Source organism: Thunnus albacares, chromosome 9 (assembly GCF_914725855.1).
Source record: "Thunnus albacares chromosome 9, fThuAlb1.1, whole genome shotgun sequence".
NCBI classification, from domain to species: Eukaryota; Metazoa; Chordata; class Actinopteri; order Scombriformes; family Scombridae; genus Thunnus; species Thunnus albacares.
This window is the reverse complement of record NC_058114.1, coordinates 21,208,708-21,224,345: the sequence shown is the minus strand read 5'-3', so window position 1 is coordinate 21,224,345 and position 15,638 is coordinate 21,208,708. Positions and strand designations below refer to the sequence as shown.

Below are 15,638 nucleotides of genomic sequence, written 5' to 3'. Positions count from 1 at the left end.
CCTCTCTTTCTGTCTCTCTCCATCCCCCTTTCTCCGCATCATCTCCTGCTCTCCTCTCAGGGGTTATTTGGTCGCTGCGCCCTCCGTCTTTCGAGCAGGAGTAGAGGAGAGCGTGAGCGTTACCATCTTCAACGCAAAAGCAGAAACACGCGTCCAGGTGCAGCTGTCGGTGAAGGGACAGGCAGTCGCCCACAGCCATGGCTCAGTGCTCGGTGAGAACACATTCTGAAGCTAAGGTTACACTGGCACAATGCGCACTACTTTTGCTGAGAAAACTTGCACTAACAGGTCGCACCATGAGATACCCCCTTTGTGTGATTCATTCAAAGGATGTTCAGATCACACAGGAAGGCAGGCAGGCATGCAGGCACGCTCACAGACAGAACACACACAGCGTGAGCCTGGTTGACCTCTGCCCTGACTGTGTGCTCCTGACCAGCTATGGTTTTCATAGACATTATCTTTGATTGGAGGCATCAGTTCAGCCCATCCCACCAGCCACACAGTGTATACAGTGTGTGATTTGTTTGACAGCACCATTAATAGATGGTGCTAGCTCTGCCTCAGAGTGGCATGGAGACCGGTTGCAGCTGGATTTCCTGCTAACCCAGGGTGAAAACCTCCAGGCGAACGTAGTCACAGTCTACTAGCACTCATATCTACTGCATATTCATAGTATTTTTACAGGTGATACAGATTTGTTTGAGCTGAGATAACACACACAATAAATATCTCATTGTTTCTATTTTAGACAAAGGCACCATCAAACTGAAGGTGAGTCTGACGGCACGTGTTTGCATTTGTTTCCTCAGCAGTGTCCCACATGCATGCTGCTTTCCAGAGATGTTTAAAATGCATGGCGCTGTTTAGCGGTGACAGCTGCACAGTAGTGAGAGCCCCCTTGTCCGTTTGTGCACATTCCTCAGGCAACATGCAAATCAACACTAACATTATTTGTAATGCAACATCTGTCTCTGCTCATTCATTGGGAATAAGGTAACAGCCCCGATATAATATGCAACAGCTGTTGACGTGCATGTATGGTCCGCCGCCCCCGAAGGCTGGAATAGATCAATCTAGTATGCACGACTCGATTCTTCCCCTCTGTCTCTCTCTCTCTCTCTCTCTCTCTCTCTCTCTCTCTCTCTCTCTCTCTCTCTCTCTCTCTCCCCCGCTTGCTCTCCCCTCTCTGTAACCTCCACCCTCATTCTCGTGAAATACAGTCATGTGTAGTGTGCTGTGTTATAGCTTGGCATCCCGCTCTGGTGTTTAAATGTAGTTCTTTTGTTATGCCGTAGCTTTTGTTCCCTAAAAACGATTTGAAATGTGGAATCTAGGGGAGTAATTTCTGATTGTGTGTCACAACAGCAGTCTAGAGTTAACAGTTCAATCCTTCCCCCATTGACCTAATTTACTTAGAGCCCTGATCCTTCTTGTGTTTGTGTGCGTTTATGTGTGTGTGTGTGTGTGTGTGTGTGTGTGTATGTATGCCACCAGGTTCCCTCTGGGCTGAGAGGCCAGGCTCATCTGAAGGTGTGGGGGAACCGTCACCTCACAGAGGGAGGCTACATCTTCCACAACTACACCACCGTCACCGTGGAGAGCAAGGGCACAGCTGTCTTCATCCAGACTGACAAGCCCGTCTACAAACCCAAACATAAAGGTTCCCTCATAGTGCACCTGGTAGTTAATCAGATAATCACTGCACAGAAATGCAGAGAATTGAGGCTTATTTTAAGGGTTTTGTAGTTAGAGTAGTATAGAAATATGTTAAAAGATGCTGTCATTTTGATGCTGGCTTTGAACTGAAGGACCAAGATAGAAATAAGTAATGTGATTATGTGATATTGATTAGTTATATGCTGCATATTGAGTGGGATATAGCATTTTAATCCATCAAATTAATTCAGACAGGTAAATAAATCAGTTGATCAAACCATATTTGGTCCCTGATGTGGATTTTTTTTATCGTAACAGAACCACTAGATATTGCTCAAATGGATGAAGGTTTTCATGTTGAAAGGATATAAACCTGATGCATTTTACAACATTGTGTTTCCTTTTCTGTCTTCAGTGCTCATCAATGTCTACACAGTCACACCCGACCTGAGGCCAGTTAATGACAAGGTAATGTGAATTTTGATGTGAATTCCTTCAACACATGCACCTAAAATAATGCAAACGTTACACAATAACACTAGCAAAGTTAAAATGAATATGATTTTTCAGGGAAATAGGAAATTTGTAATGCTGCCTTTATCTCAGTATTGCAAAAAGTGCAAATTCTAATTTCCTCAGCGCTGATAAATATCCACAAATGTTTCTGTTTCTTTTACTTCGTCAATATAACGACATGCATAACATTTAATACGAACATACTTTTGCATCCCTAATTGGTTGGAGTTAAGAGGAGAAACCTAGTCTGCCTGAGTGCAGAGAAATGTACAGTTACCTGTTTACAGAAGCCGAGCTAGAGTCATTTCTCTTGGAATGTTAGCAATGGCTCCAAATATACTGTGCAACTGTGCAGACAGGCGGTTTATTGATGTTTGCAGCTATAAAGATCTGCTGCTAGTAAAGGGCAGTACTCACTTTCACAGATGGATGATTGTTGGATAAGGATGGAGTGGGGTGAAACGCTGGGAAGAGGCACAGGATCCTCTGTAGTTACAGTTTTTACATCTTGTACTTCATCTTTCTCTTTTTTTCAATTATTTTGCAGATTGAAGCGTATGTTTTGGTGAGTGGAGCCTGGTGGGACCACCCAGGGTTGGCAGAGCCACATCCGGGAGGGGACAGTGGCAATTTTAGTTCCCAGCCTGGTTGGAGATTACAGAGCTGAAGTCAGGGAAGCTCACCTAGATAACAGGGTGCTCTGTGGAACAGTGCAGGGATAAACAACATGAAAGGAGCTTCTTCTCTTCTCTTCTCTTCTCTTCTCTTCTCTTCTCTTCTCTTCTCTTCTCTTCTCTTCTCTTCTCTTCTCTTCTCTTCTCTTCTCTTCTCTTCTCTTCTCTTCTCTTCTTTTCTCTTCTCTTCTCTTCTCTTCTCTTCTCTTCTCTTCTCTTCTCTTCTCTCTTCTCCTTCTTCTCTTCCCCCCATCCACCCACCCACACACAGTGTATCTCCCTTTCCCATAACTTGCTGACCTTGCTCCTTTACTGTCTCTCTCCCCAGATCCTGAGACGTTTGTAGGGCAAATAACATGCTTCATAAGCAGCTCTGGGAAGCCCATGCATGACTTATAGCTAATGACAAGTGCATAGATGTTTCTTTTACTGCTCTCTTACCTGCAGCCAATGTATCACCTGAGGAAAAGTTGTAAAAGTATTTTGACAGTGGTCTGAGACATGAGCCAGGTCTCTGGGTCAAGTTCAGTTCAAGGACTGTTAAACTCAACCCAACAATTACAATATATAACATAAACATTATCTCCTGACAATAAGCAATTTAGTGATATAACAATTTCTGATGTCTTGATTTTATCTTTCAGGATCCAAGAGGATCCAGGATGGTCCAGTGGAAGAGTCTAAAATCTATCTGCTGTGGTGAGCCATATTCTCTACAGCATAGAAGCCTGTGAATGTGCATTTCATTGCAGTGATTCTCTAGATAATAGTTTTTACTGAAGTGGAAGGTTTTCCTCCATTTTTGACGTATGATTCAAAGAATGCCCATTTAATTCACTATTGAACATTTTTAGAGGTTGCAAAATAGGTGGTACACTTAACAGAAGTCAGTGCTGCACTGTAATTGTCATATCAGGCGTCTATATGGTTAATAACTGTCAAGTACACAGGCATTGAATGTGTTAACCAGATTTCTCTCTCTCTCTCTTACAGGGGTTGTAAACATGAGTTTCCCTCTGTCTGACCAGCCTGTGTTTGGAGAGTGGTTTATCTTTGTGGAGGTGCAGGGCCACACCTATAACAAGTCGTTTGAAGTGCAGAAATACGGTGAGGACCTGCACATACAAGAGATTTTCTTTGCACAATGGTTAACGGCATTGTTTATTAAGACTATACTACTACTTTTCTTACTCTGTTTTACATTTTAGGCCCTTAAAATTGTCCTGTAGTTCTTCCAGGTGTTTTTTTATTGCTTGAAGTGATATTTCATTGTGCCAAGTTTAGTGTTTATGTTCTTGTATGTTTACTTTGTAGAGCAAACTTTGATAGACTCCATGTAATGTTTCAGAAATAAATTTCACTTCTATTCTAAAAGTCATTTTCAGGGACAAGCAGAGGAGCTAGACAGTAGTCTCTTGTATTATCTTTTAGAAGATACTCTTTAGTATAATATTTTATGCATGTATTTTATGCAAGGAGCATACAAGGTAATGCAGGAGAGCAAACAACCTGCACCAAAGAAGTAGAATTTGTAACTGAAGTAATATTCTGTGGCCTTCCTCACAGTGATGCCCAAATTTGAGTTGGTTATTGATCCACCACGCTACATCCGTGACCTAAACTCATGCGAGCAGGCCACCGTCAGGGCCAGGTAAGTCATGTCAAATTCAGCATTGTAACATAATAGAACTCCTTTGGCAAGGAGTATTTTGGCTCACTATCTTTCGAAACGTAGTACATTCACAGGGAAGCTCTGTTTTATTACAGTCATCATGATTTGTAATTGTTTCTTGATGCTCTGACTTTGGTTGCCATGTAAATGTAGAGCTCTATATTTACACGGAGAATGTAGGAATCTAATAGGTGTTATCTACAATGTATTTTCCATGGCAATCTCTCACACATTTTCAGCACTGAGTTTATTAAAGACACAATGTTTCAGTCATGGACCTTCGTCAGGCATCCAATCCAAGTGGTTCATGACTGAGATTTTTTATAAACTCAGTGCTGATGGGATGCAGAAATTCAATCTTTTCTTTCACACAATTTCCCACACATCTCTTTATCAGATTTGCATTATATGACACTTAGTTTTACTTCCCATGTTAATCTCTGAAATGTTGGACAGGTACACCTTTGGGAAACCAGTGACAGGGAAGTTGACAGTGAATATGACAGTGAACGGAGTGGGCTACTACCGTCATGAGATGGGTCATCCTGTGATTAAAACCATGGAGGTCAGTATATTTGCTTATATTTTATTGTTTGTTAATGCTCCTGTTTATGAACTTAGTAGAGATTTGAAGGCTGGTATTGAAACAAGATTGTTTATTGATTGTTTCTGAATTGTTTGTCGGGACTGAAATTATTTTGCCAGGCCCCAAATTACAATTAGCATCATACATACATTATAAATAACTATTATTATGAGTGATCCCAACTCTGCATTAGAATTATGTTCTACATGTTCACGATACCAGATCATTCCTCTGCTGTTCTCAGATCAAAGGCTCTGCAAACTTCAGCCTGTGTGTTAAGGACATGATGCCCGTGGACGTGGCTGATCACTTCAGGGGCACAGTGAACATTTGGGCGTCAGTGACCAGCATAGATGGAAGCAGGCAAACCACATTTGACGATTCAACACCCGTCCATAAACAGCTCATTGACATAAAGTACTCCAAGGACACACGCAAACAGTTCAAGCCTGGTCTGCCTTACAAAGGGAAGGTAAGACAGCAAAAAGTTTCTTTTGACATTGTAGAGAAAGGAATACTATTACATATTAAAGAGAACATAACCAGCTTTAATGTTAATGAACTGATTGCTAAATATGTCGTAAATTAGGCCATTATTGATTTACATAAACATTATTGACCCTGTTGTTCTATTTGTCTTTACCCCACCTCTCTTTGTTAACACTCTCCTTAGATTGAAGTGACCTACCCTGATGGGAGCCTAGCTGATGGGGTGAGGGTGCGCGTTAAGGCAGAGTTGACCCCCAAGGACAATGTCTACACCAGTGAACTGATTTCCAAGGATGGCCAGGCTACCTTTGAGATCCCCTCCATCCCAACTGCTGCCCAGTATGTCTGGCTAGAGGTCAGTGCCTGTACTGCCAGTAGTTCCTAGTGTTATGTGACATAAGCAGGGAGAAAAATATCAAACTTGATGTGATGGGTAAGAGATTTGAATCATGTGTTTGAGTTTGGATTTTAAATAAGTCTTACGAAGACTTTGAATGTTTTGTTTTGCCTGGCATAGACCAAGGTCACATCCATTGAAGGAAAGACAGTAAGAGACCAGTACCTGCCCAGCTACCTGTCTATCAGTAGCTGGTACTCTCCCAGCAGGTGTCACATCCAGATCCAGAGCCCCAGCGCCCCACTCAAGGTTTGTGTCGCCTTCTTATCAGGCTTAATTTCTTGGGAAAGCACTCTGGAGTCGCTGATGTTTTGTTTAGCTGTTTTGTTGCCTCAGGTTCAAATCCAATTTTGAGCCATGTAAAAAAAAGTTTTAATACATCACAGTGCTACAGTATCATTCTTAATAGGATCATGACAGTGTATTTATATATTTCTGTGTGCATAGGTTGGCCAAGAGGCGGAAGTGGCCCTCAAATCCACCTGTCCTTGTAACTTCACATTGCACTATGAGGTGGCATCCAGGGGAAACATCATGCTCTCAGGCCAACAGCCAGCCAACCTGACGGCCTCACACCGAGGAAAAAGGGCCACAGTCACCTTTGACAAGAATGTTCATACCACCCACCTGCCTCCCTCTGCCTCTGGTAAGTACATGGATCAATTTCCTGTCATAACAGTTCCAACGACATCTTTATCCGGTGGATTTTAATAGGATAACAATGTTAAGAAAACAAATCCTTGGATAAACATATTCTTTGGTTCTTCTAAGGTGCCTGTTAATGTGTTTTTGCTCTCAGCACCATGTGCTAGAGTTTAAAATATTTGAACATCATGTTTTAAGAGGTTTTCCGTAGTTAAATCTTCATGGAGATAATGTCACCTCCCTTTGCCCTCACGTCATGCTCCATGTGTTGCAGGCTCCTCCCCCCAGGCCGAGATGGACAGCTGTGTGTCTTATCTACGTTTCCCTGTTAGCCACAGCATGGCACCCCTCAGCCGTCTGCTCGTCTACTATGTGAGGGAGAACGGCGAGGGCGTCACCGACAGTCTGCAAATCCCTATCCAGCCCGACTTTGAGAACCAGGTTTGCATTATCTTGAAACATGAGGAAAGCTTCACTGCTTCCTGCTGCCCACTGGTTTACTTCACACAGAAGGGCTTGGTAATGACATATGATATACAAATCAGAGTTATTCAAAATGCTTTTACACTACAGTGGAAAAAGAACGCTTAATTTATCCAGAGAAAGGTTTTTTATCACACATTTAGATATTAAACTGATCATATCTGGGGCTAAGTTCATTGCTCAAGAAGGGATGTTGTTGGATATATATTAGTGAAGTGTGTCATCATAAAAATAACTGCATTATGTAATATTTATTAAAAACATTGAGAAAAGTGTGCACTTTGTGTATACCTTTTGGAGCTGAGCCCATGCACCAGCTCTGTCCACAGTGTAATGCCTGTAAACAAACAGCTGTGTTGGCCTGGGAGAGCTCCCCAGTTCCTGCCTGCATTAGGTGGAGTTAACTCCCTGAAGTATTTACAGCTCCCTGGTATGCCATTACAACACTCTGCCTGTGTGTGTGTTTGTGTGTGTGTGTGTGTGTGTGTGTTTGTATGTCAGAGGAGGGGGTTGTGAGGGCATGATGAGACAGAGGCCATGCGGGCCGCAGGCAGATGAGTGGGGTCGTGACAGGAGAGGATGACAGGTTACGGAGTGGTGAAAGGAGGGCAGCGGAACCGATTAACAGGGCTAATTTGTGACTGCGCACTGCTGAAAAATAGTTTTGTTGTGTGAAAGTTTACAGCCAACTCTCACCATCCCTTCTCTTTCAAAGGCTGTAGTTTTCCACTCTCTGTCCTGATGTTTCCCACCGCATCTTACTACTTAACCACATAAGATTGTCATTTTATTATTCGGTTATGATAGTCAAATTGCCACAGAGCAACCATCAGGCAACACAGCCAACTAGCGCTGAAACAATCGGTAAATTAATTGATCATCAGATTAACCGAAAATGAATCAACTAAGAATTATTGATTAATGTCATTTATCATGAAAAAACACGTTTGCTGTTTCCAGCTTGTCGAATGTTTTACAAGGATTTGTAGCTTTTCTCTTATTCATATCATTGTCTTGTAAGGGATATGGACTGTTGGTAAGAATCAAACAAAACGAGCACAACATCTTGTCTTGTTACTTTTGTCTTTAGGAGATTGTGTTGGGCATGTTTCACCATTTTCTGACATGTCATAGCCAACGAGTAATTGATGAGTCCAAAACCTATTTGACAAATTGAAAACCAATATAATTGTCAGTAAGAGCGTTAGGGACAACTGTTAAGTCTTAATGTACAATATTGTGATCTAGAGAATTGGTTGTACAAATTCATGCAAGTTTTTAGAAATGTGATTTTTTTTGGTATGCATATCAAATATTGCATTGTGTGAATCTCATGTCATTTGGATTGCAGGTGTCTGTTTCTCTGTCAACTAATGAGTCCATGCCAGGAGACCCAGTGACCCTGCACGTCCGAGGAGAGAAGGGTTCCTGTGTTTGTGTGGCCACTGTGGATAAGAGTCTTTACCTGTTAAAGCCTGATTTCCAGCTTAGTCCAGACAAGGTTGGTCCTCAGTTTATAGTGGTATAAATGTGACATGTTACAGTAATCTTTTATCGATCCTAATTATTGTTTTTCTTCAAAGACGTAAAAAGAAACTCTGGCATTCAAGTGATATAGTTTCATTTGTGTAGTGGAAAATCCAACTTCCTATATCTGTCTCGTTGCTTATATTACTTGACATAATTCTTATCTGCTTAATCTTAAAAGGAATGAATGTATGTTTTTTGTAATTTTGAATACAGATGTTAGATCAGTGAATCTAAGGGCAAGTATCACATCATTTTACAAACAGCGTTTTTTTCTAGCTTTGTATGTAACATGGAGCTGCATTTTTGTGTGTAACCATGTTTGCGTGCTTATATGAATGTTTTTCCTTGGCGCAGGTGTTTAAAGAGCTGGCAGACTTTGATGTATCAGACGCCTTTGGTATTCCTAAAGATGACGGACACTTCTGGTGGCCAGGGCTGTCATCAAAGAGACGCAGACGGTCCTCTGTGTTTCCATGGCACTGGGATATCACCAAGGACGCACGCTTCGCTTTCACAGTGAGAACGCACACTCGGTTAACGAGCCTGCAATGATGGCGCAGGACCAAAAAAATAATGATCTTGGTGTGTGTATGTTTTTATTTCTCTGTATGTTTAACACAGGAAACAGGGCTGGTTGTGATGACAGATATGGTGAGTTTAAACCACCGGCAGAGTGGAGGGATGTACACAGACGAGGCCGTCCCTGCCTTTCAGCCACACACTTCCACCTTAGTGGCTGCCATGCACTCTCGCTCTACAACCAGGTACACGACCCGCCATAGAAATGTTGGAGGCAGTCTCTGATATCCACTAACCACTCTGAGATGCCCACAAAAGAGACTATTGTCCTGTTTTAACTGTGATGTGGCTCATAGAAAAGTAAAAATAGAAAATTTATCATTTTAAGTTACTAAAACAAGTCACTATATATAATTTTCAACCCATTGCCTTTCTGTGTGACAATGGGCTCCCTAACCATTAAGGCACTCTATATTTTAATTTATTACTTATTCCACTCTCCTTAATGCAGTACTGGCAGAAAACAAGTCACTGATGAAAATTTACTGTGGTCTCTGACTGGACCACACAGTTATATGAGCATGTACTTTTCTGAAAACAATGAATTTAAAAGCAAAGCCAGAGCAGAGAGCAATAACTACTTCAAAATCCCCCAAAATATATTCTAGTAGTACACATTTCAGTATTTGTAATGTTTGGGTTAAATGAGGTCTCCAAAAGGATTAAGAAACAAGCAGAGAAAAACATGACAGAAGAAAATAGTTTTGTTGGTTCGTCCATATTGTAGGCCTACATTCCTTAATGCCACAAATACCACTCATTCTAGTGATGAACATTAAACACATGATGTGACTTTAGAGAATGTCGGCGTGGGATTCAGAATAATACATTTTCCAATTATGGTGTTGTTTTATTGTGAGCAGCTGAAGCCTTTTATTGATGTCAGCTTGTGTTTTGGTTGCAGAGCAGAGAAGCGTAGGCGTACATTTTTCCCAGAGACTTGGGTGTGGCACTGCCTCAATGTCAGGTATTTAAATCTTATCTTCATAAATATTGTGTGAGTGTGTATATTTAATGCCTGGGAGAGAAGAGAGAGGAGAGAAGCAAACATGAAGAAACCTGGAGGAATGAAAGAGACAGAAAGAAAGAATGTAGGAAAAGGAGAAAAGAAGGTATGAAGAGAATCATATAGGTATGTAGAAGAAGAAGAAAGGTGAGAGGGAAAAGTGCAAGGGAAGATTAAAAGTGGGGTTAAGAAAAGAGTTTTAGAAAAGAAGGAGTGAAGATAAGAGATAGAAGGAGAGAGAAGAGGGGAAAGGTGCGACTCGGACCTGTATGCAAGAAGACTACAGCAGCATTTCCCCCCTCAGGGTGTGAATGTGCCTCATTTAAATTGGCCGATCTTGGAACGGACTGTCACTTTCTCAACAGCTCCTTCTATTCATTTTCAGCCAATATAAATGAACTGCCCATAGATTTCCATATGCTTGATTCCTTTGGAAGGGACTTCAGCTTTGCCTAATTTCCTGTGAAGTCCAAAGCTCTGATTTCCCTTAAAGTCTATTAAAGTGGATTTTGGGCAACTTTGATCAAAAGGAAGGGCGTACATGCAGTTTTTCAAGTTTATTATGCCCTGTGACAGTTTGCCAAGACCAACATTGAATATGTGTTGCCAATAATGATCTCAGACCATTTCATTCAAAGAAACAGATTGGGTCAACACCTGACTGTCCCTCACACCTATCCAGTTTAGAGTTGGTGCAGCTGTTGATGTTGACACAGGTGTGACTAACATAAAAGTAATCTACAGTGTTTCATCAAGCCTGTCCTTGTAGTCTGTGACTTTTTTATTGCTTGTGTTAAGTCTAAAATCTTTTTACTTCACTGTCCAGCAAAATTTGCCACTCAAGTTGTATCTCAATGTGTGTCACTGACAGCGCTGAAACCGGGGAAGCTGAGCTGCGACTGGACGTGCCCGATTCGATCACCACGTGGGTAGCAGAAGCCGTTGGCCTGTCTGAAGAGAAGGGGCTGGGCTTAGCAAAGAGAGCGGAGCTTCGCACCTTCAAGCCCTTCTTTGTTGACTTTACGTTACCCTACAGCTTAATCAGAGGGGAGCAAACCAAAGTCCCCCTTACTGTCTACAACTACCTGCCAACCTGTTCTGAGGTAAGATGATGAATGACAGCACAGATGGACAGGAAGCAAACAAGTTACTTTTCTACAGTGCAGGAAATGTGCATTAACAAACAAACTTTACATAAGTCAATTGAGTCATATTTCAATTCATATATATATATGTTCACTGAAGATGGTAAGGGTAGCATTCATTTGCAGGTATGCAACCCTGGCATAAGGGCCATGTGTATTTCACACTACTGTTGACCCTTTTCCAAAGCAAACTACACACTCTCAGATAGATTACAATCCATTTATTTCAAAATGGAATGAAAATCAGTACTAAAAATGCCAAAAGGAGGTAATCCATCATAATAAGCATCTTGTTATTAATTGCCGCATGATAAGATGCATAGCTGAGTAAGAAACTGTAAGAAATCAAAATCACTGTCATTATCAACTCCACAGCATAGAGGATGGTTTGATGTTGACCTGGTCACAGTCATTATTCTTTTCATGAGGTCCATGTTTGCCTTTTTCCCCAGTTTGGTTTTCATAAAAGATGGTTTGTCATATGAAGCTGTATATGAACTCTTACATGTCACTACTGTCTACATACCATCAAGGAGTCCATGAACACATCACTAAGTAGAGTCTTCAAAAGGTCTTTGCACAAATGCATTATCACGTGGATATAACTTTGACATATGCGACTGTGTAGCTCAGTTGTGTTGCTGCCAGCTCCACTGTTGATGTTCTTGTTGCAGTATCAGTAAACCTGGTTGGTTGAGGCACTTGTAATGTGTAGGTAACATCTGGCGGGATATGTGTGTTATGATATTACTCATGCATTTAGACTGGAAATCAGGAAGAGCACTTTTAAGTTTAAGTTTATTTATTTGTAAAGTCCTTTTCATACTGTAACTCAAGGTGCTGTGCACATAAGAAAAATAGAAAAACATTAAAATACATTGAAAATAAGAGAACAATACAGTAAAACATATTAAAATAAGAGATTAAAGTGCACTTGCATGTAGTATTCCAAAATAGGTTTGATGCCAAAACATTGTGACAGACAAGACAAGCCTTGTTTTGGGATAATTGTAGGTAGATATAGGCCCAGGGGTACCGAGGGATGGGACATGGTGGCCAAAGGAAGCACAGGTTTGTAATGTGAAGATATGTGATTAGCCCAGAAGTATGTTTCTAGCGCTCACTTTGAAGAGCCCTCTAAACTCCATCTTGGCCTTAAATGGGTCCATCCTGCGCTCCACAGAGATGACATCATGATGTTTGCAGATGAGCCTGTTAAATGGCTTGTGCGTGCGCTGCCCTGATGTCATGTTAGGTGAATATGCAAACCAGTGTAGCCCTTCCTTTGATGTCCACCCCAGCAACATGTGATTCCTATATTTTCTGCTCAGTTATTTACGACTTGTGGCGTGTGGATGAATAACAGTTAAAAGATCCCACAGCATTACTGAGCCCTCTGCGAAAATTGGACGATGAGTGGAACTTAATCCTTCAGGGACCCTGAGAAGCATGAGTCAGTCAGCATGAAAAATTCACAATGTGATTTAAAAATTCTCCCTCGCTTGTAGAGCATTGAGGAGAACACGCTATATGAGGGAGGGGCGTGGTTGGCAGAAATTATGTCATTGGAGCCTGTCAAAAGAGATCAATTGCCTCTGGTTTCTCTCCTCTCCTCTCCTCTCCTCTCTCCTCCTCTCTCCTCCTCTATCCTTTACAGGTTCATGTGAAAGTCTCAGTTCCAAAGGGCATCAAGTTTGTTGGCCATCCTGGAAAGCACCACCTTACAAGGAAGAAGTGTGTTGCTCCTGGAGAGGCTACACCCACATCCATTGTTTTGTCTTTCACTGAACTGGGGCCTGCAAACATTACAGGTACTCATAGAGCACAACCAAATAAATAACCTCCTTATTTCTTGATTCCTTTATTAACACTTGCAATTTATTGTTTAGAATACTATATCAACTGGGTGACAGCAAAATTTTATTCTTCCTAAATGATTTTTCAATTAGGAAATTAAACAACTTTGTATCTGTGCAACGCCATGATGATAAATTATTGTATGAATTCAGGATGAACTATTTTATGTCCCACAGTTTTCATCACATGTCCAGAAAGAAGAATGAGTCATGTTTTGATGCTCATATAAACGATGCAGATTACATTTTTCTGGATCATGGAAATAGCATCATTTGAATTCTTAAGTGGCGTGGCACTTCAAAACAATAACAGCCTTTCACAAGGACACCCAGCCTCCTCAGTGTGATGCCTTACAGAAAGCCAAGCCTTTGACTTAAGAGAGAGCTCTGCTGGCCAAGGAGCTGAGCTGTGTGTGATCTGGTCACCCACCCAGAGTTACAAACAGTCCCCTCCAGAGCGCATGTGAGAACAAAGCTGGCCAGCAGTGGGGGAGCAACCAGAGCTGTGCTGTGACACTCAGTGGCATGTTGATGAGTTTGCAGGTCACTGGCGGTCAATGGGCCCCCCATGGCCCCACTCCTAGTCCCCTGGCCCCTTGTGTTTCCCTCTCACTACACACACACAAAGAGACGCCACTGGCACAGGGCCACATTTCCAATGTGCTCCCCCTAGGCAAGAGAACTGGGAGTCCTCTTACAGACATGTTTGTCCTCTATAATGTATGTTGCGAGAAATGACCACAAATTACATTAGAGATGTGGCATTATGTGGGTATACGTGATTTTTCACTTCAAAAAAAACATGTTGATGTTTTCAGTAAATCCCACGACAATTTGCCCCTAAATCCCCCCATAAAGAGTGATTTAGAAGTATTTCAGTAGGATGAGCCTCAATATCTAGATTGGCAAAGGTCAAAACAGTATAATCCAGCAGTTACACACTGCAAGGTCTCTAAGAAGTACTTTGTAATGATAATTATAAACAATTTGAAGTGTCACAACTACCAAGCAACTCCAGACAGACTTTTTTATACAAATTTCAAGGGCTCGGGCTTACAGGACACAGCTGCCCATGAGCTTTTTGGCAACCAGGACAGTCATGTCCTCTGTTCGCCCCAGTGCTGCAAGCTGATAGGAGTATTAGCATTTTATTTACTAACACATACTGTATATAGACGTGGACAATAACTCAAACATACATTTCTTCTTAGTGGGTTCTTTACTGTAATACTCTTTTTAGTCAAGGAAAAGGGATGATCATGTGCCATGACAAAAATGAAAGAGGGAGGACTTATTCTGTTCTCTGCTGCCCCAATAGCCCGTGCCATTGCCTACAGTGAACCAAGCTGCTGTTCAGATGCTCTCCAGACAGGCAAATTAGGAAATGAAGTGGACGAAAGAAGGACCCCAACTGGCCTGGACTATGTTCGTAGGACAGTCCTGGTGGAGGTAAGAATGCTGATCAATATTGATCAATGTCACATGATAGGGAAGACTTGCTTCACACATGTAGATTGTATTTATTTAACAGTAGATTAGAATTTTGCTGAGATGATGCGTCAGATCTTTTTATTTCCTATCATCCCACTTTTCCTTATTTTTTCTCTTTCCTGTGACTCTCTCATTCTCCTTGCAGCCAGAAGGCCTTCCCAGAGAATACACCTACAGTGTCTTCTTCTGTCCCAATGGTCAGTGTATATATATTTTCCTAATATTATATTTATATGTTATTATATTAAATTGATAATGAAGAGATTCATGGGCTATCATAGTTTTCCTGCTGGATCCTGTCCTTTTTTAAATTACAAATCTAAAAAAACTTTTTTTTTTAGATTTATTTATAAATCTAAAAAAACTTTTTAGATTTATACATAATGTCCATACTAGTACAAAAACTTCACTAAACCCAAATGTTTGAAAGTATTTCGTATTCTCATTGTCAGAGAGGATCCACATTTCCACCCCCAACAAGTATGAATATCAGTATGTGAAAAAGCCAGCCAAGATGAACCAGTTCCAGGTGGCAGTGAAGACCCACAACGATGCCCATTTCGCCCTCTCTGCCAGCCCACATGACAGCGCAGAGATGCTCGAGATTGTACTTGGGGGTAGGCAGAACACTCGCTCCTGGATCTCTTTGGGCAAGATGGGCGATCCCCTAGTCAGTGCCCTCACACAAGACATCCTTTCCTGGGACGAGTTCCGCAGCTTCTGGATTAGTTGGAAGGGAGGTGTGGTACAGGTAAGAAGATAAGATTCTTCTACATTGTACATTAAGAAGATGTCTAAGGCTTTGGATATACAACAACTGATATAAAAGATATACTGTAGTTTTGCTATTTGAAGCTGCAGTAAATGCTTACTTCTCCAGCATTGAGGCTGCAGTGAGTCAGGGTTTGGA

The 15,638-nt window shown here is 41.5% G+C and overlaps 1 protein-coding gene across 2 annotated transcripts in view; it reads left to right on the top strand.

Moving 5' to 3' along the window:
• The window catches only part of cpamd8 (C3 and PZP like alpha-2-macroglobulin domain containing 8), a 42,627-nt gene that overhangs the window by 3,145 nt on the left and 23,844 nt on the right, over positions 1-15,638 (top strand). Inside the window, exons 2-24 of one of the 2 annotated variants that reach the window (XM_044361800.1) lie at positions 61-212; positions 752-774; positions 1,498-1,663; positions 2,075-2,127; positions 2,723-2,740; positions 3,494-3,548; positions 3,843-3,956; positions 4,416-4,500; positions 4,978-5,086; positions 5,352-5,579; positions 5,781-5,951; positions 6,114-6,242; positions 6,441-6,639; positions 6,913-7,079; positions 8,473-8,622; positions 9,006-9,167; positions 9,273-9,415; positions 10,135-10,197; positions 11,108-11,339; positions 13,039-13,192; positions 14,556-14,686; positions 14,874-14,925; positions 15,181-15,479. In XM_044361800.1, coding sequence (XP_044217735.1) covers positions 61-212; positions 752-774; positions 1,498-1,663; positions 2,075-2,127; positions 2,723-2,740; positions 3,494-3,548; positions 3,843-3,956; positions 4,416-4,500; positions 4,978-5,086; positions 5,352-5,579; positions 5,781-5,951; positions 6,114-6,242; positions 6,441-6,639; positions 6,913-7,079; positions 8,473-8,622; positions 9,006-9,167; positions 9,273-9,415; positions 10,135-10,197; positions 11,108-11,339; positions 13,039-13,192; positions 14,556-14,686; positions 14,874-14,925; positions 15,181-15,479 — 3,055 coding nt within the window. The remainder of the gene's footprint in view (positions 1-60; positions 213-751; positions 775-1,497; positions 1,664-2,074; positions 2,128-2,722; positions 2,741-3,493; positions 3,549-3,842; positions 3,957-4,415; positions 4,501-4,977; positions 5,087-5,351; positions 5,580-5,780; positions 5,952-6,113; positions 6,243-6,440; positions 6,640-6,912; positions 7,080-8,472; positions 8,623-9,005; positions 9,168-9,272; positions 9,416-10,134; positions 10,198-11,107; positions 11,340-13,038; positions 13,193-14,555; positions 14,687-14,873; positions 14,926-15,180; positions 15,480-15,638) is intronic. The other variant, XM_044361801.1, reaches the window with a different exon arrangement.